The following is a 27,589-nucleotide window of genomic DNA, read 5'->3' on the forward strand; positions in this document are numbered from 1 at the left end:
CTTGATGTTTATTGACATTTGGCTGCCACTGGGTGTTGTGCAGATAATTTTTAAGAACTGCCAGTGGCTGAGGTTTCCGTACTAAGTTGGACCTATTGGATATACACCAGTTGCATTCTTACTACAGAGATTTTCCTCTATAGCAGCTGCCATTTTATGATTGTCCAGCTCTCTCAGGTGTGACTTGAAATAAGTTTAAGTCTTGGAAAATGTTTGCAGTGGTTGAGTAAATATTTTGTTGTATTTTGTACTGTGTGATGTGGTACACTCTGCACTCTGGTTGCTGTAAATCAAAGCTTGCAGTAACATCAGTCAGTCCTGGACACAGGACCTGAACCAGTCTGGTTATTTCTAATACTTCATGGACCTTCCCCAAACAAATTTTCTTGGGCCAGTGAATAGCTCCATTTTGGGGGAAGTAGGAAGCAGAAAGTCAACAGCTTGCAAAATCCAGTCTCTTCTTATTGCAGGATCCAAAAATGTATGTACAGACAGTGTTGGATGTCCATAAGAAGTACAATGCTTTAGTCATGTCTGCATTCAACAATGATGCTGGCTTCGTGGCTGCGCTAGACAAAGTAAGTGCATGTAGTGGCAGATGCTGGACTTATTTTTTATTTCCATGCAAAATAAAAAAAATTGTCTCCCAAAATTTCACTATCTTTTTTGATTTATAGGCTTGTGGTCGATTTATAAATAATAATGCAGTGACAAAAATGGCTCAATCATCCAGTAAATCCCCAGAGCTACTGGCACGATACTGTGACTCTTTACTAAAGAAAAGGTATGTCCTCAAAGACGAATGATTATTTCATGTTGGCTTTTGTTTTAAAATGTTTTAGCCTATGAAGTTTTATACTGTCTTCAGAAACAGAACTTCACTTTGCAAGAAATTAATTGTACCAAATTCTGGATATGAAAATTTCAGTGGGACCATTCCTGAAGGTTCTGTTGTTTATTTTTCTTTTTAAGGAAGAGTGGAGGAAATAAGCAAACCTTTCTTGCCTTATAGGAATCTTCAGTTTTGGGCTTTCAGTAAAATTGAAGGAAGGGTTTTAGGTGGGGTTTTTTACACTGAAAAATTTAAATTGGGTCGTATGTTGTAAAGATATGCACATTCCCTTTTTCCCTTAAAACTGCTGCTTTCCTCCTGTTGTTTTTTCTACACCTTCTTCCATCTGGGCAGAAATTGAGGAGGACAAAAACTGCTTTCTAACCTCTCATGGTTCATATTTTAATTCAAGGTATTTGGCTTTAAATGATTTAGCAGCTCATACACTGAGTTGGTATCAGCTCAATTCATACTGGATTGGTGTCAGTTTCGCCCCTGGCAACATTTCTAATTGTTTTGGGAGGGGGAAAAAAGCCACCATCAAACAACCCAAAAATGTGAGAACTTGTTCGCTTTTCCCTTTCCCACCCCCTCCTTCCTTCAGCAAAGGATTAATTTTCTCCTTTACAATTACTGACTGTGTGCAGGGTAGGTTTGGGGTTTGCCTGGTGGATAAGCATGAGATGGAGGAGCACAACGTGGTGCCACCCGAGCTTTCACCCAGTCAAGTCTCAGCACTGTGGGCTGGTTTCTTCTCACTGTGCTATCTAAGAAATAAAGATAGCATTTAGCAGTGGGAAGAGAGAAGTCCATGTTTAAGCCCATAAATCCTGAGAAGTATCAAGCTACCAAGAAGTCCCAAGCAAGTCATGGTCCAGGACTTCAACCTGTGACAGTCGGGAACTGCGGAATTGCTGACAGGTGGAGCAGTGAAGTGATCACTTCATTACACTGTTTCCTCTTTAAAGAGCCTTTGATCCCAGAACTACTCAAATCTGCATTCCTTTATTTCTGAAGTTTCCATATATATCCATATGTTGGTTTCATTCTGCTGGTTTGGGACTGATTAAAAATGCTCTTCTTTAATTGCAGCTCAAAGAATCCAGAAGAAGCAGAATTGGAAGATACACTCAATCAAGTGGTAAGATGTCTATAAATACAGTTCTCTTCTGTGTAAGGTCTGGCAAGTTAATAATATTCAATTGTCACACAAGGCAGATAAGAGAAAAAAATTTTTGGTATATTTTATTTCATTGCTTAGTATTTCAGCTTTTCAGTAATAATCTCTGTGTGGCTTTTTTTAAATGATTTTGTTTCGTTTATTAAAAACCCCTTTACAGGAGATTTAAAGTGGCTGTATTGAAGCAATGCTTTTACTTAATCTGTATATACATACAAAATATATATAACTTTTACAACATCTTTTTGTATCATTATATATCCATGTGTATATAAAATGCTGTACATGTGGAATATACAGTTCTTGTTTTAAAATAGTATCCATATGTAAAGCAAACAACTACTACCAGACCCTCTACCCTCCCCCAAAAAAGCCAGACAAAACCCCCAATCTTAAAAATTTCAGTGCAAATGAAGTAGCTCCTGCTACAGCTTTTTCAAGACAAATGTTTAAATAGTTTTTCCCTTACAAATTATCTTGGCTTTTCCAGATGGTTGTCTTCAAGTACATTGAGGATAAAGATGTGTTTCAAAAATTCTATGCTAAAATGCTGGCAAAGAGACTTGTGCATCAGAACAGTGCTAGTGATGATGCTGAGGCAAGCATGATCTCCAAACTAAAAGTGAGTATTCCATGACTGCCCCATCATCTACTGCCTTGCAGGTCTTCAGACTGTTTTGGAAAGCATTGATATATGTCCTTTCATTTGTTTATTTTATGCACAGAAAAATATGCAATCTTTTGTTCTGTATTTTTTTTTAATCATAGGAACTTCTAGTGCATGTCTGTCTGTTGGATCTAAGCTTAATTATTCTTAACCAAATGAATGACATGGATTTAATTATTCAAAGGAATGACTACTGAAAATTTGCTTAATTTCATTAACCCATATTTATTCAGAGTTAAATTTTCTTCAGTTGTCAGTGGCACTTAAAGCTCATATTCCAGTGGGAATCGGCACTTTGAGTAAGGGAAATATGGAACTTTGTACATCTTCTGTTAAGAAAATAAGTTCCAACACTTTGTTATTCTCATTATCCAATGTCAAAAATGTGTCTTGCTGATGTCTCTGTGCTTTTAAAATACAGCAAGCTTGTGGTTTTGAGTATACCTCCAAGCTGCAGCGGATGTTCCAAGATATTGGTGTAAGCAAGGATTTGAATGAGCAATTTAAAAAGCACCTGACCAATTCAGAACCATTAGATTGTAAGTAATACCTTTACCTAAGTTACTGTTGCATAGTTTAGCGTCCCCTTACTTCTACAGAACTAAATGTGTGAGGGAAATATTTGACTTACTCATACTGCCACAAGTTAGTGTTCTTCTGACCAAGATAGCTGGCATATTTAAATTGGTCTTCTAGGTCTGTTCTTTGTCTTCTAGTAGCTCTTTATATCTTTTGTGAGTAGCTTCCTCCTGATTTTGCATCTCATGTTTAGGTATATAACTAAATTAAGTTGAATCCTGTCTTTTCTTTTTTTCTTTTTTTTTTTTTTTTTAATGTTTGATTGGAGAGACATTTTTCTTTGAACAGTTTTGATTTTGAACACAATGTGGCCTAAGTTCACACTTACGTGAAAGTATTAAGGGAAAAGGTATGTTGTGTTCCAGGTTGTTAGATGTCCCTATTTACTTTTTTTTTTTTTTTTTTTTAAATTCAAGCATGTTGAACCAAATTCTGTCAAGAATTGATAATTATTTCTTGGATTACAATTAGAGTTTCTAGAAGTGTATTGTCAGGCTTAAATTTTACTTAGTTTTTATATTATTATTCTTGACTTGACCAAAATGCCTTACAAGTTCGGGTGTGAAAGGTCTGTTCTTGCAGTTGTGTACTGTGGAGTGATGATGAACACTTAAAATTTTCACACTTGTGTGTTAAAAGAGAAATCCATTGTGGGGATAGAAACAGGGTAATAATGTCTCCAAGTGAGAGAAAATTGAGTGCCTGTAACAGTAAATCTAAAGCTCTCCAACTGCAGTGACATCTCTCATGAATAGCTTTGGTTTATGGTCTGACAAAAATAAAATAGTGCTTAATGATTTTTTACCATGTTAGTTTGACCACAAGGCCAGAACCGTTTCTGTGTTGGAGCTGGGACTGTGTTTGAAGAGGGGTTAGGAGAAAGTGGGATAATGCAGCTCATCCTGTTCACCTCTCTTTCAGTGGATTTCAGCATCCAAGTGCTGAGTTCCGGATCGTGGCCGTTCCAGCAGTCCTGCACATTTGCTCTGCCATCTGAGGTGAGGCACTTCTACTTCGTTCATCTGAGCATGGAATGATCATGAGAGAAATTTGTTTTACAAGGCTGGTGTCTCCTTCTGTTCTGTTGGGGTATCAGAGAGGACTACAAGTGTCTCTGCTATTTGCCTATTTAGCCTGAGAATATTTGGAACAAGATAATTGAGTAAGGTAGTACTTCAGCTCTGCCCAGTAAAATCTTTAGATATTATAATCACTAGTTTTCTGCTGAGTGATTTATTCAGAAGAGACAGAACGTGAATATTTAACATGAGAAATAAGTTTACTGCTGTTACCCGGAGAATGAAGGTGGTTAAAACAAATCCGCTTTTCTAGCCATGCCTAATGTATCCTAAAAGGAAGAATGAAACTTGAATGCTTGTTTACATTTGTACTGTTAATGATACTTTAAAGGGGAAACTTGTAACAGAGGGAAATTTTCATCCAGTCTGCCAAATTTGAATACTTCAAGTTTCTGTTTGTGTTGTTCAGACAACGTAGTGGTTGAGGGTGATAAGATTTGATGATCCTCTGTTGCTTCCATAGCATGTTCTAGTAATGGTAAATGAAGGTACGTAGTATTATTTATTTATTTATTATTGATGTTTTTATACAGTTAGAACGGAGCTATCAGAGATTTACTGCATTTTATGCCAGTCGTCACAGTGGAAGAAAATTAACGTGGTTGTATCAGCTGTCCAAAGGGGAATTGGTTACCAACTGTTTCAAAAACAGATACACATTACAGGTAAGGACAAGTCATGCCAGTAGAAACACTTGGTGATGGTTGTATTCAGAGGACTGGATGCAGCTGGTAGAACATTTATTGTATGTTTATTTTATTTACTGTATTGATACTAAAGGTCTGTGTTTAAAAGAAAATTGGCTTATGGAATGGAACACATTGCCTGTGGTTTAAACAGGTGTTGAACTGCATTTTGTGAGACAACTACAACCTCTTTGCCTAGGATCTCATGCTGCTTACAGTTTTCTGTCTGCTTTTTCTCAAAAAGTAGATGGGATGGGGAGTTCACAACAGTGAGAAGAAACAAGATAATGTCAGACTTTGACCTTGTCATCAACATATGTTAACCCTGTGGTGGTAGACATGGATAAGCCACTGATACCTGCTTTGTTTATAAATTTGGTTTTATTGTTCTGCTGGAGTTGGGAGGGTTGTGAGGATGAATTCAGTGGTTTGTGTTGGGTTTAACGAAGATTAAATGGGTAAGAGTCGGAGTGACAGAGCAAAACAATTTAAAACTATATTAGCAAGTAGAAAGGATAATGCTTTGATACCATAGTAGATGATTTGATGAAGTGTCTGTGAGCAAGCTAAATGATCCTAATCCTGGGGTTTATGTTTAGATAATGCTGGTAGGGGGGGAGTTCTGGCTGTATAAGCAGCATTAGATTTTTTTTTTTTTATTAGTACCAGTTGGGTATTCTCTGTTGCCCAAATATTCCAGTGTATGTGTTTAACTGGTGGATTTCAGGCTGTTCAAATTCAGAAAGTGTTTGTTCATTCTCATTTTCTGATTTCCCCTCTCTCCCCTCTGTTCTCTGTTTTTGGTTCTGTCAGGCATCCACATTCCAGATGGCGATTTTACTTCAGTACAACACAGAAGATGCCTACACCGTGCAGCAGCTGACAGACAGTACTCAAATAAAAATGGTAGTGACTTTGCACATTTTACCACACTCTTGTGAACAAGTGTTTTGGTCTTCAGGGCTCTTTCTGCTATCATAAGAAATTTGGATTACACCTGCTTGGAACCAGAATCAGTTTCTGTCCTGAAGGAGACAGATGTGCTCTGTTCTTGGTCAATTCACTTTCCTGGTTTACTTTCCTGTAATCGTAACTGCCTGGTCTTCAGATGAATCTTAGTGCATTCCTGTTCATGACTGGAGTGAATTGTCTAGCTTCCTGCTGAGCTCTGCTTGGAAGTATTCAGTGTTTCAATGCATACATTTTAATGTTACAAGACAACATTCTAGCAAAAACAGTGTTTTCACTAAATGATTGATGCATGCATCTGTCATTCTTTTATATCTCAAGACTTTTTTACATGAACATAGTAAAATCTGCAGTTCACTGGCTAACTCTCTCGTGTGGAAAAGGTTCCCTCCTTTTCTTTCCAAGCAGGCTTTATGGCCCACAATTTGGCATTTATTTGGCCTTTAGTAATAGGTTTGAATGAGGTCTGCTCTGCCTTCTGAAAAGTTAGGTGTTCCTATTCAGCAGGATCTTTACTTCTAGAAACACGTATCTAGAAAGTTACTGTTGCTCATGATTTACAGCAAACCCAGAAGTCTTAGGGATTGCCTTTTATTATAGACTGTGGTAAAATAGCAGCTTTGCAGGCCTGCACAGAATATTGCCAGTAGCCTTCTGGCTGACCAACCAGCAACAGCAACCAGAACAGATCCCTGTTAAAAGAAAAAGATGTTAATCCGAAAGCAGAGTGTGCCTGCTTTCTGAAGGTTAAGCTTGCCGTGGTATATATATATTTGCATGGTTTGGGAAAAATGATTTCTTAGGCAATAAATCTGCTTGCAAAATAGTTCCTAAAGCAGCAACTGGAAAGATCTCTTGCTTGGAATTAGTCTTTCTTAAGAATTTTATGGTTTTTGACCGACCACAAGGGGGATATGTCCTAACATCCAAAAAGGACATTATGTTTTATTTCTGTGAACTATGTTTTTACTGCTTTTTTTCCCCCCTCATTTTGCAGTGTTCTGCACTCAATAGTTCTTAGTCTAAATATATGTGTTCTTGTTCAAGTTCTTAAGTTAGACAAAGGTGCTTTCTATCTGCACTGATATTTTCTATAATTTTGTAGGATATCTTGGCACAAGTTCTACAGATACTGTTGAAATCAAAATTGCTTGTAAGTACTCCTTTCTTACAACCTGCTTAACATACAGTGAAATATGCTAAAGACTATTTATTTATTTGTTTGTTTGTTTATTTATTGCAGGTTTTGGAAGATGAAAATGCAAATGTTGATGAAGTGGAGTTAAAACCAGATACTTTAATAAAACTCTATCTTGGTTACAAAAAGTAAGCAGCATACATCACTTAGATGTAATGGGTAACATCCTCCTCTGCTTTCAAAATCTGGGTGGAACCTAATATACTTGGGATGAAAGCTTCAGGGTTCAAGTGCCAATTCAAATGTAGATCCAATGTGTACCAGCGTTAAGGGAGAGGGCTGGCAAGTGGTGGGGGATGGGTATGATTTCAGCTCTTTGACTCTGTCATAAAGTCTGTCAAGGCCTGACATATTTTCATATGTCCTTTTTGTTCCTTGATTCTTGTCTAATTCTTGACTAACTGGTTCAAGTGCTGCTGTTTCTTCAAGGCGCATGACTCGCATGCACTCGGCAAAATCCATGATATTTTGTAAGGTTACAGTAGTGTCTAGTGACCAGCAAAGGTCAAAAGCATAAATGTTCATCCACTACTGCTAACACGAGAAGATCAGGCTCATTTTATAACCACAGAATATACAGTGATTTGAAGACTTAATAAACACAATTTTCAGTAGGTTTTATTACTTACTTTAAACAGTTGTATATTTTAAGCTGTTTACAGCACTGTGGTACGTTTTATCATGCTTACCTGAGCATGGATATAAACACACATAAATTCAGTGAGGAGTTCAGTACTTCCTGAAGATAAAATCTCAAGTGAAAGAAACATTTTAAAACCTTTCCTTGTACCTCACTCTTTATCTGCTTTCTATCCCCCTTTACCAATAATTAAAGGTTTGAGAATTCATGGTCAGTTACATTAATGCAGTGATGGAAACAGCTCAGTGTTGCTGCATTGTGCAGCTGCTGGTTCCCAATTTATGATAGAGAACACTGTGCTAAATAAATAACAGATCCTTTCCCCAGTGCAGCCAACAGGCTGAGCAGAGCCCTGTGCTCCCTGGTGCTCTGATGCTGAGGCTTGCTCGCCACTTGTGCCACAGGACCTTGTCTTGAGAGTGGCCGCGTGTGGTAGTGGGCTCACCTCAGCACAGCCATCAGTGCTGGGAGCATGTGAAAGAACGGCAGAACTCAGTTCTACAGAACAGATGTTATTGTGAGAATCCAGTCTGTAGATCAGAAAGGGGATTCTGTTTCCATTGACTTCCCTTGTCCCCTTCACTGACTCCAAGCTTTTTACTACACACAGAAATGTTCTGAATACAGTGTAACTGTACAGTGCTAGTTAAACCTCACAGATCACTAGGATGGATGCAGTAAGTTGTGAAATAGACAGACACTCACCAGAAAGGTATTTTGTTTCTTTGGTTGGTTGTGGGCATTCTCTTTTTTTTTTTTTTTTTTTTTTTTGAACATTAGAGTGTCTAAAGTTTTCAGAAGAGCCAAAGTCCTCCTTTGTTGTTAAGTAATTATGGTGATGTGGCTTTTATTTTGGAGCTGGGTTTTGTTTGCAGTATTTTCTGTGTTTCTTCAGTTTTTAAACAGTCTAATTGTTTATTAATTTCTGCTTTTCTTTACAGCAAAAAATTAAGGGTAAACATCAATGTGCCAATGAAGACTGAACAGAAGCAGGAGCAAGAAACTACACACAAAAATATAGAGGAAGATAGGAAACTACTGATTCAGGTGAGTTTTATTGCAGAATGCTGCCATGAACTCAGAATCACAACTTTGTGATCGTTTAATGAAGTTACTGTAGGGGTTTCTTAATTTTTATTAGAAGACAACATGCCATTACAGTGCACTATGTTAGAGTTCAAAAAATGTGTTTAAAATGTTCTTAAAGGTGATTGGAGTCTGTAATAGAAAGTGGAGGAAGCATTTCTACAGATAGGATGTGTTCTTCACATTTGTTCTAACCTGATGTTGATGAGTGTTTGGGTTCCTTGGATGCACACACTCACCAGACCTTGTCCTGGGTGAAAACTGAATAATAAAAAAACAGTAATACCCAGGTAGTATGAAATTAACAGCAGTTTTATATCAGTTCATTTGGAATCCACTCGAGAGGCAGGGGAAGGAAATACAGATGTACCACTAAGAGAGTGTCACAGTAAGGTTAAATACATAAAGAAGTCTCTGCTACACAAGTGGTGTTGTGTGGCTCTTGGTACCAGTTGGTGCTATTGTTACAACTGACTGACTGTAAGCACAGTTCTAAAAATTCATGTGTCAAAACCACTTTTGATGACTGTGTGCTGGGTAGAGTCTGAGCTCTTGAAGTCTGTGTGAGTAGCTGACACTCGTGGGCAAGCCTCTCCCCATCTGGTGCTCGAGTTGGTTGTGGTGGTGCTTCTGTACGAGCAGACATGATCTCCTAGGGAAGTGGCTTTATGCAGAGGGACAAGTAGTTTGCTCCTAAACATGCCTTCCTGACTTCGCTGTGCAGGCTGCTATTGTGAGAATCATGAAAATGAGGAAGGTTCTAAAACACCAGCAACTGCTTGGAGAAGTGCTAACACAGCTGTCCTCAAGGTTCAAGCCACGAGTTCCTGTAATTAAGGTATGTGAGAACCACATCTCTGAACCTGGATTCCAGGAGGTGAAGAGGATATACGTACAGACAAAACACATGCTTCTGAATTAAAGCAAAGTTAAGGTGATGAGGTAGGAGGGGCAAGGACATACTTTTGAGTTGTAAGCAGGAAATACTTTAACGAGAAATATTTTATTTCTCTTAGGGTAACATCCATGTTTCACATTGTTGGCAGTGGTGGTAAAATAGTAGCAGGATTGCATCTTTTCACATCACTGTCAGTTTACCATAGCCCTTGATCCACGCTTACCTTTTGTTCCTGCTCTCCCAGTTGTGGGACTACAGCCAGCCACAGGGTTGGCTCAATAAAACAGTTTCCTGCTTTCTTTTACAATAAAAATGTTGGGGAGGGGGGCATTGTATTTAATTATTTACTCATAATTATATTAATTATTCATTTATGTATATTAATTTCTTCATCAGTTTGTCTAAGTGAGCTCAGCAGCGGTTTTTATATCCACAACCAAGGGTAGGTGGGGCAAAGAACAGGCAGTGAGAGCACTTGCATAAACTGGCACTGGTCCTGGGCAGTGACACAGGCAGCTCTTCACTGCAGCTGCTGTCTTTAGTGACCTTACATAAGCTCTCTGCATCTTGGTGTAATTCTTCATTTGCTGTCTTACTATGAAGTTGCTCAGCATACTGATGATCTCCCAGTCACACCCCTGGAATGGCATCCAGGAAGTGTAATTCAGTTTAGTGCATTAGCAAAGCCCTCTGCTTGGATGTGCTCAGAAAGAGGAGAGCAAACTGCTGTGGTTTGTGTCCTTTGCCTAGTCCCTTCCTCTGCTTGGCAGGGAACTCCCTCGGGGGTCAAAATCAAAGTTTGTAGCAACCCCCAGAGAGGGCTTTTGTTCCCGTGTGCCACCACTTACCTCTGTTCCTCCCACAGAAATGCATCGACATCCTCATTGAGAAGGAGTACTTGGAACGTGTAGATGGTGAGAAGGACACCTACAGTTACTTGGCTTAACATTTTTATTAGCAATTACCTGACTGTGTGACACTCGGCAAGTAGGTATGTGATGGAAAGAATGAAAGCAACAGAACTTCATAGCAGCCACCCTGCTGCCATTTGGACCTCCCTTTTTAATGACTGAGACCAGGACTCCACCAGCCAGTCTCAGATTTACATCAGAACTGCTCAGGATTGATACATTTCAAGTATGTAAATATGGACACCAATGCCATTTAACCTAATTTAAGAACAGAAAGGAATCAGACCCTTCTCGTTTGAGGGTTGCATGCTACTGCATTTAAATCAATACATTGGCTATATGATAAACAGCTGCCATCACAGGCAGCACTTATACATGTTGGCAGCACTTGGAGAGCGAGTCTGAATGGACCCATGTGTAATCTGCTATGAAAAACCATTTGTATAGTGTGTTTCATTTTTTAATGTGTGATAAATAATAAAAAAAAATTAAAAGATTTCTGTACAAGTTGCATTTGGTTTTATTGTTTTAAGTTTCATGACTTATCTTTCTAAATGTAAATAAAAGGTATAATGGTTATGAAAGCTATTAGAAATTTGTTTTGCTTTTCTTCCCCATTTTCTGGTGCTTTAAGAACATTTTGTTCTCTGAAGAAATTGTCATCTATTATCTGTGCATGTTATTTCTTTTTGAAGAGGAAATGTCTGCACTTTGAAAATAAAAGAAATCTGTGATGATTTCACAAGATATGCAGAACAGAAAATACTCAGAATATATGTGGCAATGCTTGGTCATCTGAAATTGGAGCTGGTTTTATATTGCTCATTGTGCTATAAAATGCATCACTCTTGCATAAATGCTGCCTGGAATAAAGGAGGTTTAGGCTGCCCATTTCTTTGACTAGAACAGAAAATTGAGTGTGTTCCTAAAGATTAATTCCCATTAAATGCAACCTGTGATGGGAATTAAAATATTTTTGAGTGTTACTACACCTATCTTGATTGACCAGGCCTCATTCCGTTCTTCTCACAACATTTTCTGAAATGAATTATTGGCTTTCCACATGCTACAAGCAAAATGCTGACATCCTCACAGGTCTCATTTTTGGTAATCTGTATTTTCTAATCTTCATGGTGAAAAGAACTTAACTTCTGTGGTCATTTTACCCTTTAGAATTTGTGATTTGTTCAGTGTTTCTTCTCCCAGGAAGGGAGCCAGGTTTTGTGTTGCTAATGTTTTTCTGTTGAGGGAAATTAATGGTTACAGTTGAACTCTGGGTTTAAAAAACAATTATGGAGCAGTACTCGATGTGATCCAGACTGATTTGGAAAAAGGGAGGGGGGTTATCTGCGCTTGAAATTTTGTATGTTTGCTATTTCTGTTCTGAAAGAGCTGAAGACTGCCATAATGGGCAATAGAAGCATCTTGCTGCTCAGTTTTAAAATTGCTTCTGGAAATTTAGAAGAGTGGAGCTTGTGCTGCCTCTTTAGTTTTTCTTTTTTTTTAAGATGCTGCTTTGTTTTTGTAAACCCTTCTTGCAGAAAGCTCAGGGCTAATAGATTTTTGTAGGAGGATGTGATATGATGACAAAGAAGCAGCCTGAATTCCTCTCTTAGGTGGAAGGCCAGAAATCACCTACTCTGAGCTGCCTTTCAAAGCCCTGGGCTGGTTAAAGCAGTGCATCCAGCTTCAGACCAGGAGCTGTGCTCTACCCAAGCAGGGAGAAAATCACGTTTTTACTGTTCTTTTCCTCATGAACTCTTAGTTCTTACTTGGGCCACCACCAAGGCAGAGGGCATGTGGCAGCAGCCTGTTGTATATGGAGTGTGGAAGCAGGAAGAGCTGAACTCAGCCCCAGACTTGGAGCCCCTTCAGTGCAAAATTAAATGGTCACCATGGACAAGATTTCTTGGAATCACTTTGGCAATAATGCCAGCCTGTGCCTGCCCTCCCACTCCAGAGCATTGTGTTCTACCTCACAAGAGGCTGCAGAGTTCACAATCCACTGGCAAGTAAGAAATAAATATGGTAGCCCTGTACGAGACCCAAACAGACATTTAGCTGCTATCTAAAATGATTCTGGATATAAACTATACATTTCTCTTCTGCATCTCTTAATTTTTTAATGTCTCTGTAATTATTGTTGTATTCATCATTCAGTTTGGTGCTTCAGAGAAGCCACAATGAGGGCACCTTCTACTACAGCTTTATCTTGAAAGCAGTGTCACAGAAATTACAGCTCTTCTGGCACTTACTCCAGAGAACATGGATGTAGCTGCATGCGAAGGGAGCGGAGAAGCTGCAAGACCACACCTGCCTCAGGCACTGCAGCACCACAAGCACCTGACATCTACACTGTTTCCATCTTCACACTATTGTAAATGTGACCCAGAGTAACAGGAACAGGAGACAAGCATGGAGCTGCCTTTGCACAGAAGTTACAAGTTAAATTCACATTGCTTCCTCAAGGGGCTGACACAAAATTCCAACTCAGTTCCAGTAAAAATGAAGAAGTTCAAGTATCCTTTATTCAAGGTTGAAAAATGTACCACACCACATTATTGCAAAAGTTCATAGGTACAAAACACTTTGCAGCTGGTGAGAAGGCAATAAAAAGTTGTTTTTTTTTAAATTTGTTACTATAAATTACTGTTACAGTACTTTGCAAATACAGAATTTCAAATTGCATCATTTTTACTTTTCTAAAATTGCCCACAGTACTAGAAATTCCTGAAGATAAGGCAGCTGTTTGTTTAAAAGAAGAGGTAGCTGGTGTCAAGGGATTTCCATTTCTCTTTCAATGCCCACATACTTAAGGGCATCGGCTTGGCTATATCTGAAATTACAAAAAAAAACAAAATCACAAATGAAAAAACAGTATCATGGAACATTTCAGCACCACAGCCCAGAATCCTCTCATACATAGATTTTCCATAGTTTCCTCACCAGCTGGGGTGTTTCCTCCTTGTGTGAATTTGCAGGTGCATAACACTGCTGACCACTCAAGAAACTACTTTCAGAGGTGTTTGATCAAGAGACAAATCACTAAAATTCCATGCTTTTTCACCTTGAATGTCAGTCATTTTCAGTACTGGAAAGCACTGCATTTCTCAAGGTTGACCTACACAGTATTGCCACTGGACAGCTTAGTTTTTGTCAGGTGAGATGATTGTAGAGGAAAGTAAGAACACATTCTTAGCAAGCCCTTCTCTGTTGTAATTCTGAAATTTCACTCTCTGAAATTCTTGCCTATTTCTGAATGATGGGGGAGTTAACCTGTACTGGTACCAAGGGAACCCTACCAGAGAAAGTCTGTCTCCATTTGTCACTACACTTCGCTCTACACGAGCTGCTGTTCCAAGTTTGCAGGCTCTTAACCAGCTGCTTTGCTTAAATGAGTCTTGCTATGGCATCTGGCTTAACAAAACCAGTGTGGGGAGTGCTGCTTCTGAGCTGCTGAGACCTGAGCTTGCAAGGATCAGGCAGGCACAGGAATTAACCATGAGCTGTGTGGTGATACTGAAAGTTAATCCCACCTGTGAAATCCATCTACCCACCTGTAGTCAAAGAACAGTTCTTCACCAGTCTGAATGGCTCTTTTAGCAAATATTCCTATTCTGTGATCACCATTAACCATCATAACTGTTTTAAAAGAAATTAAGTGTGTTAGTACAAATACTGATAAAATGCATGCTAAAGAAGTAGCTCATAGTATTTCATACATTGATGAAAAGAAAGTAAATGTGAAACTTACCTTTTGCATAGCAGTTGGGATTTACTGAATGGTTTGCAAATCTAATTTTGTTGCCCTTGCGTGTTGCATCAACCACAAAATCTACGGGGGGGGGCAGAAAAAAACAACAAAACCCACAAATGATGGATGGGTCAGCTAAAAACACATTTTTGAGTGAAATACCTAGTGTGTTTGGATCTTAGCAGCTGGAGAAGACAACTGCACAGCTTCCCACAGAGAAGAGCTGGCCCATCACCCTACAATAGCTGGACTCTGCTGCTCCGCACTGTGCTTCCCCTTTATCTCCTGCCATAGTGGCACCAGCACCTTAACTTCTCATTGAAGCTTCTCTACCTTTATTCCACAAGGACAAGCTCCATAAATATGCTAAGTCAACACTGACATAAAGCAGCAGGTCTTTTCTTCATTTCAACTATTTTTTAGTATTTTATGCTTGACACAGTGCAACCTGTATTTTTCTCTTCTAGTGGCAGCAGCCACATAATCTGTATGTGGCTGTTTTCCCCCCAACACAATTACCATCATAACTTACTGCTGATTTAATTCAGTAAAATTATTTCAGACAATACCTGGCAAGCCTTTTAAATTCTTTAGTCTACTTAAAGTCTGCACGTAATTTTACTCCATGAAGTTCTACTCTTTTTGTATAGTTGCTTGTGTAATAGGCTCCATCACTACATCTAGCTGACTAGCACTGAGAGAAAACCCCAAACACTAGCCATCACTAGGATGAATCCACACACTGACAGGGAAAGATGTGTGGAAAAAAATTCTCATTGTCACCTGCTGTCTGCAGAAAAACAGGGCTGAGTGAAATGCTGAGCATACATACTTTGCGTATGCTGCCAAGGGTTGCAACTAATGCATACATACCATTATTCAAGTTAAACAGAAAGCTGCACATGTATTTGTCATACACTTTTCCTCTTCTGTCTGCCTCATCCTGAGAAATAATCTGAAAGAAACAGTACTTGTAAAAAAGAGAAGCACTCCTCCGTTTTGTAACCATAGCAGCTTAATGTCAGGGGCCCCCCCCCCCCCAGCGTTCTGAAAGACAGGTGGGAGTTCTTTTTATTCTCTGGGATTCAAAGTATTCCCAAGCAGTGTTGTTTTCAGCAAGCATTCTGCATTTACCAAACATCCATGCTTTGCTCTTAGCATAAATTAACTCTTTCAGAGCAGAAGAAAAGGAAGAATTGCTTCTCATCTCAAAATCAGGACTGCATACCTGATTCTGGGTTTTAGTGCTACAGAATATAGCTTAGCTAAAGCACCTACTGACTTTCAGTACTATACTAAATGATTTGCCATCAAATTCCAAGCATGCTTGAACTGAAATTCCATCCAAGATAAAAATGACATTCCAGCCTCTCCTTCTCACAAGGACCTATTTCAAAATGTTTGTGACATTTCAGCTGTGTAGCTCCTGGGGTCTGAGCCTGTGACAGCAGCTACAGCCTGTGATGCTTAGTCGGCTCTGTCTAAACGTGATACCAGGTCACAGACAGTGGTATCCCATGGCTGGTCCCTGTCAATGCAGAACTTCAATTAAGCTCATAACCAGTGTTCTCCATCCTTACCTCACCACAGTATTCAGAGATGAATTCATTCTTCTGTACAGGATCTTTGATAAAAATTCCCCAGCCTGCCACATCTGAAGGTGCCAATAGTAAGTGCTGTGGAGCAGAAAAACCAAAAAGTTTAGACATGCCTAGCTTAGATTTGAGTTCAGATTTTTTTCCATTTTGTTTTGTATCACTTAGTGAAATGTGTATGTTGGGACTCCAGGAGAGCAGACAAATCCAGTCTTCCAATAATCAAACACACACTAAAATTACAGTTTGTGGATCAGAAGACGTATGTAAAAGAAAAATGACCAAGTATTTGAAAACTACTAAAAATTTTAGTTTAACCTTAAAGTGAGGGTGTTACATAAAAACTTATTTACTAAAGGCTTCAGCCTCAAAAGGTCTGCAGATAGGAGCCCACCACTCAGCTCAGTCATCAACTGTTTTGTGAGAAGATGTTCCAGAGTAGAAATAAACTTTGGCTTATTGATTTATTTATTTGTCAGAACTGAATGGGCTTTCAAGATATCCTCGGTAGACTGTATACAAGTTTATGCCTTAGAAGAAAGGAACAGGTTCCAGACTCTGGGATAAACTTCTTTATGCTGATCTGGGGAAAGACTGCTGAGGGATCACTTTAGAACAGCAGCCTATTTGCAACTAAGAAGCAAAGCCTGAATGGGAAAAAGGAGATATTCTGCTGCAGTGCTGCACAGAAAACACTAATTGTTACATGACAAAATGTAGAAAGAGCTTAACAGCAGCACACGAGCAAGCTAACAAGTGACAACTTCCTTGCTGTTTGGTTTGGTTTGGGTTTTTGTGTTTTCTTTTCCTGTTTGACAGCATGAAGGCAAATATTTTCAAGTTCTCTGGCTTGAAAATATCAGAACACCTCAAAACCCAGGCAACAGGCATGCAGTTGCATAACTCTGGACATACTTTTTTGGATCCTCTCTGAATGCTGCAGTTCTTGCAAGAAACATTTTTGCTGTCCCAGTGGTCAGCTGCTCCACAAGTCAGACAGAGGTCAGGATCACACTCACGGACAGCCAGGTAACAGGGGCACTGCTTGGTGTTGCATTGTGCTTTACAACGACACCCAGGAAAACGATTTTGGCCTACAAAGGAATGAGTGGGAAAGGAAGAGAGCACGTATGAAAAAGTACAGCATAAAATTAAGACACTGCAGTTTATAGCATATCAGAATACTGGCAACAAAGCCATTGATATCTGCAGAGGACATTCAGAAGTACTGTAAATTCTTTCCCGATTTTAATTACTCTTCCTCGCACTTAATTACTTTAATTACACATGCTCGCACTGTTTGACACAATTTGCTGCTCCTGTAACACTGTCTGCAGTATGGACAGACTGGTAGGACAGAGCTCGATGGTGGGACAGTGAGAGAAGTTTACAGATAACTTTAAAATGTTTTACTTACATTCTGAGCTGCACTGACAAAACTTCTCACAGAAGTTTTGAGCAATTACGCATGGGCATGAGCTATCACAAGGCTGACGTGGGTGATCACATGGCTGATAGTTGTAAACGTGATTCGATGACCCATCTGAATAAAAACAGCAACATTTTGTAAAGTTGAAAGTTGCAAACAAACAATATACAATATACAGTTCCCCTCACTCTAAGGTAAAAATTCCCTTTTAGTCATTTAACTAAGAAAGCCCAAACATGAACAAAAAACCCAAACCCACAGCAAGTGGGGTTAAGAACCCAAAAGACACCAAACCAGAACTGTAACATTAGTGAGGTGTTTTACACCATTAGCTGCTTCCTAGTGCAGCTCATTCTGCCATTGCTCAGCTGCTTTGAGTATTCAGAGCTGAAAGTTGTTTCTGTGGAAAACTGAAAAACGAAACTACAATGGTATAATTTCCTGTCTGAACGTGTTTTGGAATAGCACTGATATTATTCAGCAAAGTAAATTTGCTTAAATACCCAAAGCAATTTTTAATGTGGAACAACAGTCAACTTTCAAACAGGTAACACTGGCAATGTAATCCCTTTATTATTATTATACCACTGTGCTTTCCCAAGTCAATTTTCCAGTACAGACAATGCTGAAGTCTTCTAAGCAAGAAAGGAACTACCAGGGACAAAGTCTAGAGCTTTACCTATAGAGCAGCTAGGAAAATTTGGTGCTATATAAATTATATTTTCTATTAATACTCCTGAGCTTGTTTTGGGTTTGCATGAATTTGTAAATTTGTAAAAATGCTCAAGTTAGCAATCAGCAACAAAAAAGGAGAGAGACAAACTGATCAATTATTTATGTTGCTAGAAGTCCCAACCACTCTCAACAAATTTTCAGAGAACTATTTCTAAATTAATTAAAAAAAAAAAAAAAAAAAAAAGGGACACTTTTTACTGCAGCTCCTATCCTTAATTCTGTTTTTACCTCTCCTTCAATGAGGCCATACTGGAAAGACTGTAAACTCAGCCTCCTTCCCTTTTTATTGAATTACACAGAGCTCTTCCAGCTATGTAAACCAAAGAGTACCTGTTGTCCCTACAATATGGGTAGTGAGAGTTTACTTTTTTTTTTTTACTTTTCACTCCCGTATAATTTCTAGCTCCCCACAGAACATATATAATGGCCTAACATTAAAAAAAAACCAAATAATCAGGCCCCCCCCAAAAAACCAAAACCAAAAAAAAGCAATAGTAGATTCTTAAAAGTTCAGGACATAAATTGAATGGAAAGATGCTAACCCTTTTTCAGCTGTATCTTTCTGCAATGAGCAGCCCACAACCTGCAAAAACACAAAACAAACAAGAAGGTTGACAGGAACTCCTCCTGCAGTGGGCTGGGAAAGGCAGCTGCATCTTGTACTCACACTTGACTTAAGATGGGAAAGCTTCTGGAGACATGAACACCTGCTAACTGCACACAAGTCAGAGGGGCTGCAGCAGAACCACCCTGTCCCAGTCTCTCAGGCTTGACAAGATCAGAGCCCTGCAGGCTGCTCCCCCCATTCCCCACATCATTCCTCTAGTCCCAGGATCGTACAGACGAGCAGTCCCCACCCAGCCCAGGCTAGAGATGCTTAAATTCAGATGGCCTTGAAGGAAACCCTGCCAAGAGCTGCTTCTGGCAGGCAGGAGCAGCAGCGAAGGAAGGATATGAAGGTGCAGATCTGCAGGGTCATGCCTAAACAGCGGGGTGAAAGTGGGACAGCTGTTTGCTTCACAGGACTTGGCCCCAGCACCACTCTGGTTGTCACCTCAGACCACAGCCAGGTCCTACCCTTCACCTGAGGAGCTCCAAGTACTTGAGCACAGGAGACAATGTCTGCCTGGCACAGCCACACTGCTGGGACCTCAGTACTCTTTCTGGCTGGATACTTTTCCCCAGTTGTCCTGGCTGGTGGTGCTGCACTGAGCCTTTTCCCTTCTACTTTAAAGTCTACACTCCTTTCTCTCATGTCCTTACAGTTTTCCTTCAGCATCCCCCTTCTCAGGTAGCTCAGCCAAGCACGCCCTTTGCCAGAAGTGGTGGTTTTGTTGTGTGGTGGATTTTATTGTTTGCGTTTGTTGCTTTGCCATGTTTTTTTAAGAACAACATGCTCTTGGTTATCATAACATAACTCACTATACTTGAAAGTTCTTGCAAGTTACAATTCCTCCTTTATTTTGTATCCATTTCATATTGCAAGCTCTTTGGCCAGGGAGTGTCACCTATTCCACAAACAATGTCAGATACAATCAAGTAAAAACACCTGTCTGGACCTTTGGTACCAAAAGGAAAACCAGACTTTTAATTTCAGTAGCCCTAAAATTAAAGGAGAAAGCAGTTGTTTTATTTTTTCTTACTTTATTTTATACTTCCTTAGTATATCATATAACAACATGACACCAATATGGGAGAAGCCTCATTCCCTGGCCAAATAATACATTGCCAGCTGCATCGAGCAACCTCACTTCCTCTGCAGATTTACTGAGCAGCCCAAAACACTCATGAACACAGGTACTAAAAGATCCCCAGCACAGAACACCTAGAAAGCCGTTCTGCCTTTCAGTGACCGCAACACTCCTCAGAAGTTTGCACTCCGAAAAAATATCTCCCACTGTAACTACTTAAATTGGACTTTTTAGCTGCTACTTCTTTCATAAAACCACAGCAGCTTCTACTTCAACCAAATGGTGTGCTGTGCCCTCCAACAGCTTCAGATAAATAAGATTCTCTATAAAATTGCCCTTTTAAAGCTTTACTGTGAGCTTTTAACTCGACAACCAACTTTCTTACAAGCACTGAAGGAGCCCATACAAGTTAGAAACCAACAAAGGCAGATTTGTCCAAGTAACTAAGGCTGAGGGAAGGAAGAAGCCCAGCATCACAGGGTACTGTAATAAATAGATGACATTCCTATTAAGAGTGATTTACTCTAGAAGAAAAGGCTACCAACATACATTTATGAATTCTGAGACTGATTCTGCAAGAAGACACTTCCCATATACCTGAAAGGAGTGCAATTTTGACTTAAATTACTCTAATGCACATCAAACTACTTTCTTTCTTGTCTGCCTGGTATTTGGAAAATGTAACATACCATATTTTTGAACAAGTCTTTCACAGAAACTTGTCTGTCACCCCAAGATAATAAGGACCTACTAGCACACCAAACCTTTAAAAGCATTATGTGGCCAGACTTCTTAAAATACCCTTTCATTAGCAATTAGGAGCTTTACTTTTTCTCCTGAAGTAAGCACTATCCTAATACTTTAAATGTACACACACATCAACAAAGCATTAATAGTAACAAATCAAAGCAGAAAGAAAACTACAGGTGGCAGTCACAATGGGAAAGGCATCCATCTGCTCTGCCCCTCTTCTGGAGAGACTGGTGTCACAGGAGGGAGAGAGGCCAGTGAGAGAAGGGCTGGAGACACGCAGCGCCAGCAGGAATTGTGGGGAATGACACAAGACAACAGGCAGCAGGCTGCCAACACTGACCAACCCGACAGGAGCTTTGACTGCGACAATCCAATAGTGCATTCACTGCCTTGTAACTTCCAAAAACTGCCACAAAGCACTGCAAGTTCCCCTGGTTAGTGCACAAAGCTGAAGCCTGAGTAAGCACCATACTAAAGGTAACCATTTTTGTATCTGCCCTATAATCTGCCATCTTAAACAGAAACAAAAGGCAAGACCTGTTCCCATGCAGCAGGAAGCAGAGGCAAGGAAAAGACAAAGTTGAAAAAGCACTCACAACTTGAAGCTTCATTAAAAAAAAGCCAACTGGAAACTTCGTGGCAGGTTTCCAAGCAAGCTGGTGGATTTGTACATCTGGTTGCTGACATCTGCAGGAGAGCCAGCTTAGAAAACAAGTGTTTGCAGAAGCATCGTGACAGAAGTCAAAGATCTTGTTCTTCTCTCCTAACATCCTACTAGACTTTGCCAGGGGTTCTAAGCAGCAGCGGTGTCAGCCAACCCAACACTAACAACACTCTTTGGAAGAAGCTACTCCAGCATTTCTTGCCCCGCACAGGGATACTCTGCTATCAGAAAGAGCACTGAAAGTTCAAAATACATGCCAATTATGTCCAATACATCTTTGCAGTGTTTGATGTTCTGGCATCACGCAAAAGACTTCAGTCTCCCAGATCATCTTATCCACAGCCTCCCCACCACTGAAGACTCAGCCTTCCGACCAGGTGGCACATAAGAACATCTGCATCAACACCTCAGCAGCACCTTTTGCCTGATAACAGTGAGACTTTAAATCCCTACAAAAAGGCATCCTGAACTCTTGGCAGAACTGCATAAGCTATTCAAACACATGCAGTGAACAGCAGTCCAGCAGAAGGTAAGGACAGGAGAAGGAAAATGAGAAACTGGTGGGAAAAAAAGAAAATACTTTCAAATAAAATTTACTAAGTGGCCTCTGAATAGGGGATGAGGGAGAAGAGGAAAACCAAAATAATAAAGAAGCAGAGTTTTACATGGCCTTAAAATCAGTTCCAAAATAGAGGAATGAGTGCTAATTAGTTAAAGCAAATGCAACTCAGCTCCCAACAATGGAAGAAAAACATACAGATGAAACAATGAACACTACTGAAGCACACTCTCCCTCCAGCATACACCCATGCTTTTCAGAATTCTTTCTTCATTCAGATTTTTGACTGGCTTCTATGCAAAATACTCACTTCTCATCAAGGCAGAGTCTTCTCAAAATAACATATTAATCAGGTACATAGGCGAGGCTCTGACACTTACTGGTTCTCCAAAAAGCAACTATATTAAAAGTCGTCTTCTCCCACTGATCACCCTTATTACAGCTATCTTAGCAAAAATGACACAGGAAGGAGGGAGACAAGATATTTCGTTATCCAAGAGCAGTCTTGCCAGCTAGTTGTTCAGTATGCCCATATGGGCACCAAGGTGACTTGGGAAATAGGCAAAGTCTTGCAAGAAAAGATTTTATCTGCTCTCAAATCAGTTACAAGAGGCCAGCAAAGGCAGCCTTTTGCTGCTGCTTTTCTCTTTGGTAACTCTGCTTTAGCTCAAAGCCACACACACACGAGGAAAACCTGCCAACAGGTAAGACCCTTGCAATGGAAAAAGGCAAAAGGAAGGGAAGGGCCTCCCCGGCTCTAGGACTGGATTTACTCTAAGAGTGAGCAAACTCAAGTAAAAGAAAGATAAGAAACAGGGGAAGACTTCTAAATGGTTGTCCCAATTGCTGGTTGTGGGAGACCTTCAGAGTGCTAAGGTTACAGCAGGATGTAGGTGGGCTAAACTGCTTTCCTTTTTGAAAAGGCTACTGCCCATAGAAGAATGGAGACAGCTTGATTGACACGTATTCTGGGACATGACATTTGTAAAATTATCTCCTTCCTTCAATGAGAGTTTAAAGAATTAAAGGGCATTTCAAAACTAAATTGCTACCATGACAGGTTTTATATGGGCAACTAATAAAAACAAAATAAAGTCAAGAAACCCCATGCAATAGTGTGTGCTTTTATTTACTTGGGAAAAAAATACCATAAACTAAAAAAAGTTTGAAAACTCCTCCAACAATGTCAGCCTGGTAATCATACAATACATTTCAGCAGCAAAAATACATTTGAGCATTTTAGCTACTCTTTTCAAATAGATGTAGTGGCACCATTTTTATAGCAACTTGTGTGAATCCGACAGCAAGCTAATTCTCAGCTGCATATTCCAAACTTGCACCATGGCTAATAACCTAAATTTAAAACAGCCAAGCCTACCAAATGCCCAGACACTTGAAAACTGTGCCAAGAGCATTAAAATCAATAGCTTTTGCTGAGAACAAAATCTCTTCCAGATGCTCACTGAATCTTTTCCCAGCTCACGTTGCCTGCCTCTATGCTACAAAGCAGAAATATTCTACTCCACATCAACAGGATCTTTGAACCAGTTCAGGAATTTCACTAGGCCTGGAAATAATAAATAGACAAGCTAAGACAGAAGCAAGAATTGATGGGAGAAGAACTGGAAGGACAAACTTGGGGGAAAATAAGGAAAGTTAAAGGGAGAAATAGGAAATTATATGGAAAAAAGTGTACTTATTGCTTGCTAAAGAAATGTTTTTGCTAATTTTCAGTCAGCTTTTTATCTCCTATATTCTTATCTCTGGAAATAAAAATAATCAATGCAGAGCTGCATTTTCCAAATCTCGAAATTCTCAAAGAAAAATGCACTTCACAGACAGACAGTAGCCACCGAGTCTGCAATTTCAACAGAAATTAAGTCATATGGTCTTCGTGGCTCCAGAAAAAGCTTTATTTTGTTCTTCATTGCAGCTTCACTTCAAATAATAACTTGTTAACCTGGTTCTTTAGTTGGTGTTCTAAGTGCTAATGAAACTGGGGTGCTACAAAGGAATAGTCTCTCCTAAAGAAAAAAAAAGGCAATCATACTAGCTTGCTAGAATACACTTCATCATTAAAAAAAAAGGTTTAATCTTAAAATACCATATAATCATTACTCAATCCCATTGAAACGCTTCCAAATTTTATGTTTATTGCTGTAAAAAATAATTATACCACACTATCTTGAATGTTGCAACAAGCTGCATAGGTGATTTCTAATCTAAACAGAGTTTTGACTACTTGCAGTAATACACCTACAAGAACCTGGCTGTTAAAGAGCTTAAAAATAAGGGAGAGGGAAAGAGAAGAGGAAGGTTATACTTGCCAAGGCAGTAAGACTTTTGTCTGAAACTAAAACACCATGTTGTTTTATTGCTGCAGCTTTTGGTTTTGGAAGCAAAAGCAGAAGAGTTGCACAACTTTTCCTCCAAAAAACTTTCTGTTCTGATCCCCTGTATCTCCAATTTATTGTTATGCTAAGGGTATTTAGTAACAGATTTACCTGTGTTTCCTTTTCTTCTTTCTGGGAGGAGTATCAACATCTTCAGCAGGGACTGGTGCAATAATACTAGATTCCTTTACTCTAAACTCATACACCTAACAAGAGATACCATAACACATCCACGATAAATCTCTCACTAGTACAAAGTTGCTCATATTCTAAGTTAGTATGATTTCCTCCAACCAAAAACTTACAGATTATATCCAGTCATAGTCTCTTTTCAATACATTTAAAGTTGATTATTTTTGTCATTTAAGAACTGATAGTCCAATTTAAACCTCCTGTAAATTTCATTTTAAAACAGTTTTAAAACTATTGTGGTATGAATTCTGGACCATAGCATTCTTGGGAAAACCAAGAATATTAATTACTTTTCCCTTTTAGTAATCAATACTAGTATTTGTATAGTTTAGTTTTAAAAGCAAATTGCTATCACTCTTAGCAAGTAGCTTCCCTTCTTACCTGTCTGCATGTTTTGGTCCCAATCAGTCTGGCAATTGCACAGAAGTTGTCATAGTAGGTGCCAATAAGAACTCTAAACATTGAAGCTTCTGCACCACTCCATTCCACATTCTCTGGAGGCTCAATATTTGGCTTCATCTTTATAGGTGTTTGACACCTAGAATTTGCTTCTGTAATAAATAATCGAGAGTAAGGCTACGTTTCAAAATTTACGTTGCCCTCAAAAATGTCAAATCATTAACTGCAGTTAAAAACTACCCCAGGTTTTTTGTTGTTGTTTCCTAAGTGCCAGGAAAAACAGCACTTTTCACATACCTCTTACAGAAGCTAATAGTAGCTACTCAAATTACATGGCCTGTACATAAATTGAGACAATACAGACATTTTCTTTCAGTTGGATTAAACTCATATTATTATTACTCTGTCTTTTCACTCAGTTCCATACATTCCAAACACATGTTTTCTAGGATTGCATGGCTCAGCTTTTTATTTTTTTTTGTTGAGGTTTTTTGGGTTGGGGTTTCTGTTGTTTTGGTTTTGTTTCATCCTCTCAAGCACTGCAGCTCATTGAATGAAGCAGCACTGCCCAGTCTTACCAGAGGAGCTGGATGTTTCATCTTTCTTTTCCTCTTCCTCTTTATCATTGTTTTCTCCGCCGGTCTCGGTGCCAGCCTCCCGATCGCTGTCCGTGTCCTTTGACTCCAGCACGTTTATGGTGGGCGTGCTGGGCCTGCTGGTGTTGTTTGGGAGCCTCCCCCTGCGGCGGCCGCCGGGGCGCTTCGGCGGGGTCTTGATGCGCTCGGCGGTCAGGGCAGCTGCAAACTCCTTTGCGCCTTCCTGGACACAAAACATCACAGTTTACAGGAAAAGAAGCGAGAAGTGCTTCTTTCACTTGTGGTCAGGGCTCGTGGGAGAACACCTTCTACTTGCATACTGAGTAACTTCCCATTGTTCTACAAAATAATCACGCGCACAGAAATTCCAGTGAAAGGCCCTCCAACCATGAACACAAGCACTTTTGATAATACCATGAAAAAAATCTACACTTACTAAGTACTTATGTCATTATTTCAGTTCACCTTTTAGTTTGGCTGCCAAGTGAAAAATAATTCAGTGTAAATTTCTATTTTCTCAAATGACAGAAAAAAATTAGAATTTCCCACAGAAAATACCTGTAAAAATACAAGAACTCTTCTTGCACATTGTACTTAAACAATATGTTTTCTGCATTTTTTAAAATGCAAGCATTGGTAATTTGTTTTCTAGTGGAAAGGGGTATGACATTGTGTAGCAAGTTTTTAGATGGGAAAATTGCATAGTTTCTCATACTAAAAAATTTAGGGGAATTATGAGAGAGATTTAAAATTACATTACTGAAGATTTCACTTTATTAATTTCCATCCTGTTTTTTCTTAAGAGCACAAGTCCTGGATGGACTGTGCCTTTAACAAACTAAAAAAGCTTTATAATTTTTAGTTGTGATATAATTTACAAGAGAGCTAAATCTGAAGTTCCTTGACTAGATTGGACACAATAGCAGAAACATCATCATTAGGGGATAGTAGTATTTCTTCCCTACAAATATCTCAGGCAACATCTACAAGTATTCCTACTCAAGATGACTGGAAGTTAAATTTTTTCTTTCACACCAGCTGAAGGTAATATACTTGACTGCAAGTGGCCCATAAGCAGATGCACTATCCTAGATCCAGCATGTCCTTAAATTAAGCGTATCCTGCTATACTGCAGCTAGCACTAGCACTCAGTGAATTGTGATATATAAAATTATCTTACCAAATGTTGATAACAGTGAGGTCCACAAGGCTTATTATCTAATGCTGTTTCTGTATTCTTTCGTTTATAAGTATTAGGAGTTGCATGGAATGCTGTTGAATCAAAACATCACATTTTTAAGTTTTCAAATAAAAATACATTCAATATCTAACCTGAAACAGTATCGAAAACACAGTATTACCAAGACATCACTAAAGCCAGAGTAAAAATATTAACAAATAGTAAAAAACCCACAAAATAAACCCCATGTAGTGACATATGACTTACCACTTAAATACACAGAGACAGCACATAGGTAAGCTTCACATATCACGGAATGGTTTGGGTTGGAAGGGACCTTAAAGATCATCTAGATCCAACCCCTCCCTGCCATGGGCAGGGACACCTTCCACTAGACCAGGTTGCTCAAAGCCCCATCCAACCTGGCTTTGAACACTACCAGGGATGAGGCAGCCACAGCTTCTCTGGGCAACCAGTTCCAGTGCCTCGCTTCCTTCATAGTGAAGAATGTTTTCCTTACATCAAATGTAAACCTATCCTCTTCCAGTTGAAAGCCATTATGCCCATTTACATCAGCAAAGACAATCATCACATTTGTTTCATGTATCAAGGAAGATCTGGTGTATCACCCTTTCCAGCAAAAGAACAGACCTGACTTTGTTGTCATGTTAAACGGAATTATTCAGGGCTTCTCCTATTAATGATCATCTCTTCAATGTGTAAGATTCGGTTGTTAAATTTCTATCTTGTCAAAAAATCCAACCCCATGCACACTTTGGAAAGGTAATAGAAGCCACTTTGCATTTCTCACATAGTGAGAAGGACACATAAGCATTTTTGCTCTATTAGTTTATCAGCACCACAGCTAAGCTGACAGGATATAAGAATTCAGTTCCTGTATCCCAGCTGCAGGGTAAAAATGAG

General features: G+C 39.3%; 2 protein-coding genes across 7 annotated transcripts in view; one reads left to right on the top strand and one right to left on the bottom strand.

The window, feature by feature from the left end:
* CUL1 (cullin 1) overlaps positions 1-11,238 on the top strand; it is a 53,374-nt gene extending 42,136 nt beyond the window's left edge. Inside the window, exons 10-22 of one of the 2 annotated variants that reach the window (XM_042044580.1) lie at positions 471-578; positions 678-784; positions 1,925-1,973; positions 2,503-2,634; positions 3,101-3,218; positions 4,180-4,256; positions 4,871-5,002; positions 5,837-5,929; positions 7,098-7,145; positions 7,236-7,318; positions 8,772-8,877; positions 9,641-9,754; positions 10,680-11,238. In XM_042044580.1, coding sequence (XP_041900514.1) covers positions 471-578; positions 678-784; positions 1,925-1,973; positions 2,503-2,634; positions 3,101-3,218; positions 4,180-4,256; positions 4,871-5,002; positions 5,837-5,929; positions 7,098-7,145; positions 7,236-7,318; positions 8,772-8,877; positions 9,641-9,754; positions 10,680-10,760 — 1,248 coding nt within the window. In that variant the 3' untranslated portion in view covers positions 10,761-11,238. Of the gene's footprint in view, positions 1-470; positions 579-677; positions 785-1,924; positions 1,974-2,502; positions 2,635-3,100; positions 3,219-4,179; positions 4,257-4,870; positions 5,003-5,836; positions 5,930-7,097; positions 7,146-7,235; positions 7,319-8,771; positions 8,878-9,640 lie in introns of both variants that reach the window. The other variant, XM_042044579.1, reaches the window with a different exon arrangement.
* Positions 11,239-13,225: 1,987 nt separating this feature from the next.
* EZH2 (enhancer of zeste 2 polycomb repressive complex 2 subunit) overlaps positions 13,226-27,589 on the bottom strand; it is a 48,427-nt gene continuing 34,063 nt past the window's right edge. For all 5 annotated transcript variants that reach the window (XM_042044585.1, XM_042044584.1, XM_042044583.1 and 2 more), the window contains exons 9-20: positions 26,666-26,757; positions 25,468-25,708; positions 24,872-25,041; positions 24,410-24,504; positions 18,781-18,821; positions 17,492-17,617; positions 16,990-17,168; positions 16,060-16,155; positions 15,353-15,434; positions 14,480-14,560; positions 14,283-14,367; positions 13,226-13,561 (exon numbers count right to left, since the gene is read on the bottom strand). In XM_042044585.1, the coding sequence (XP_041900519.1) occupies positions 13,501-13,561; positions 14,283-14,367; positions 14,480-14,560; positions 15,353-15,434; positions 16,060-16,155; positions 16,990-17,168; positions 17,492-17,617; positions 18,781-18,821; positions 24,410-24,504; positions 24,872-25,041; positions 25,468-25,708; positions 26,666-26,757 (1,349 nt within the window). In that variant the 3' untranslated portion in view covers positions 13,226-13,500. The remainder of the gene's footprint in view (positions 13,562-14,282; positions 14,368-14,479; positions 14,561-15,352; positions 15,435-16,059; positions 16,156-16,989; positions 17,169-17,491; positions 17,618-18,780; positions 18,822-24,409; positions 24,505-24,871; positions 25,042-25,467; positions 25,709-26,665; positions 26,758-27,589) is intronic.

Source organism: Corvus kubaryi, unplaced genomic scaffold (genome assembly GCF_017639235.1).
Source record: "Corvus kubaryi isolate FWS band 111438036 unplaced genomic scaffold, C.kubaryi_AGA036_p1.0 37398, whole genome shotgun sequence".
NCBI classification, from domain to species: Eukaryota; Metazoa; Chordata; class Aves; order Passeriformes; family Corvidae; genus Corvus; species Corvus kubaryi.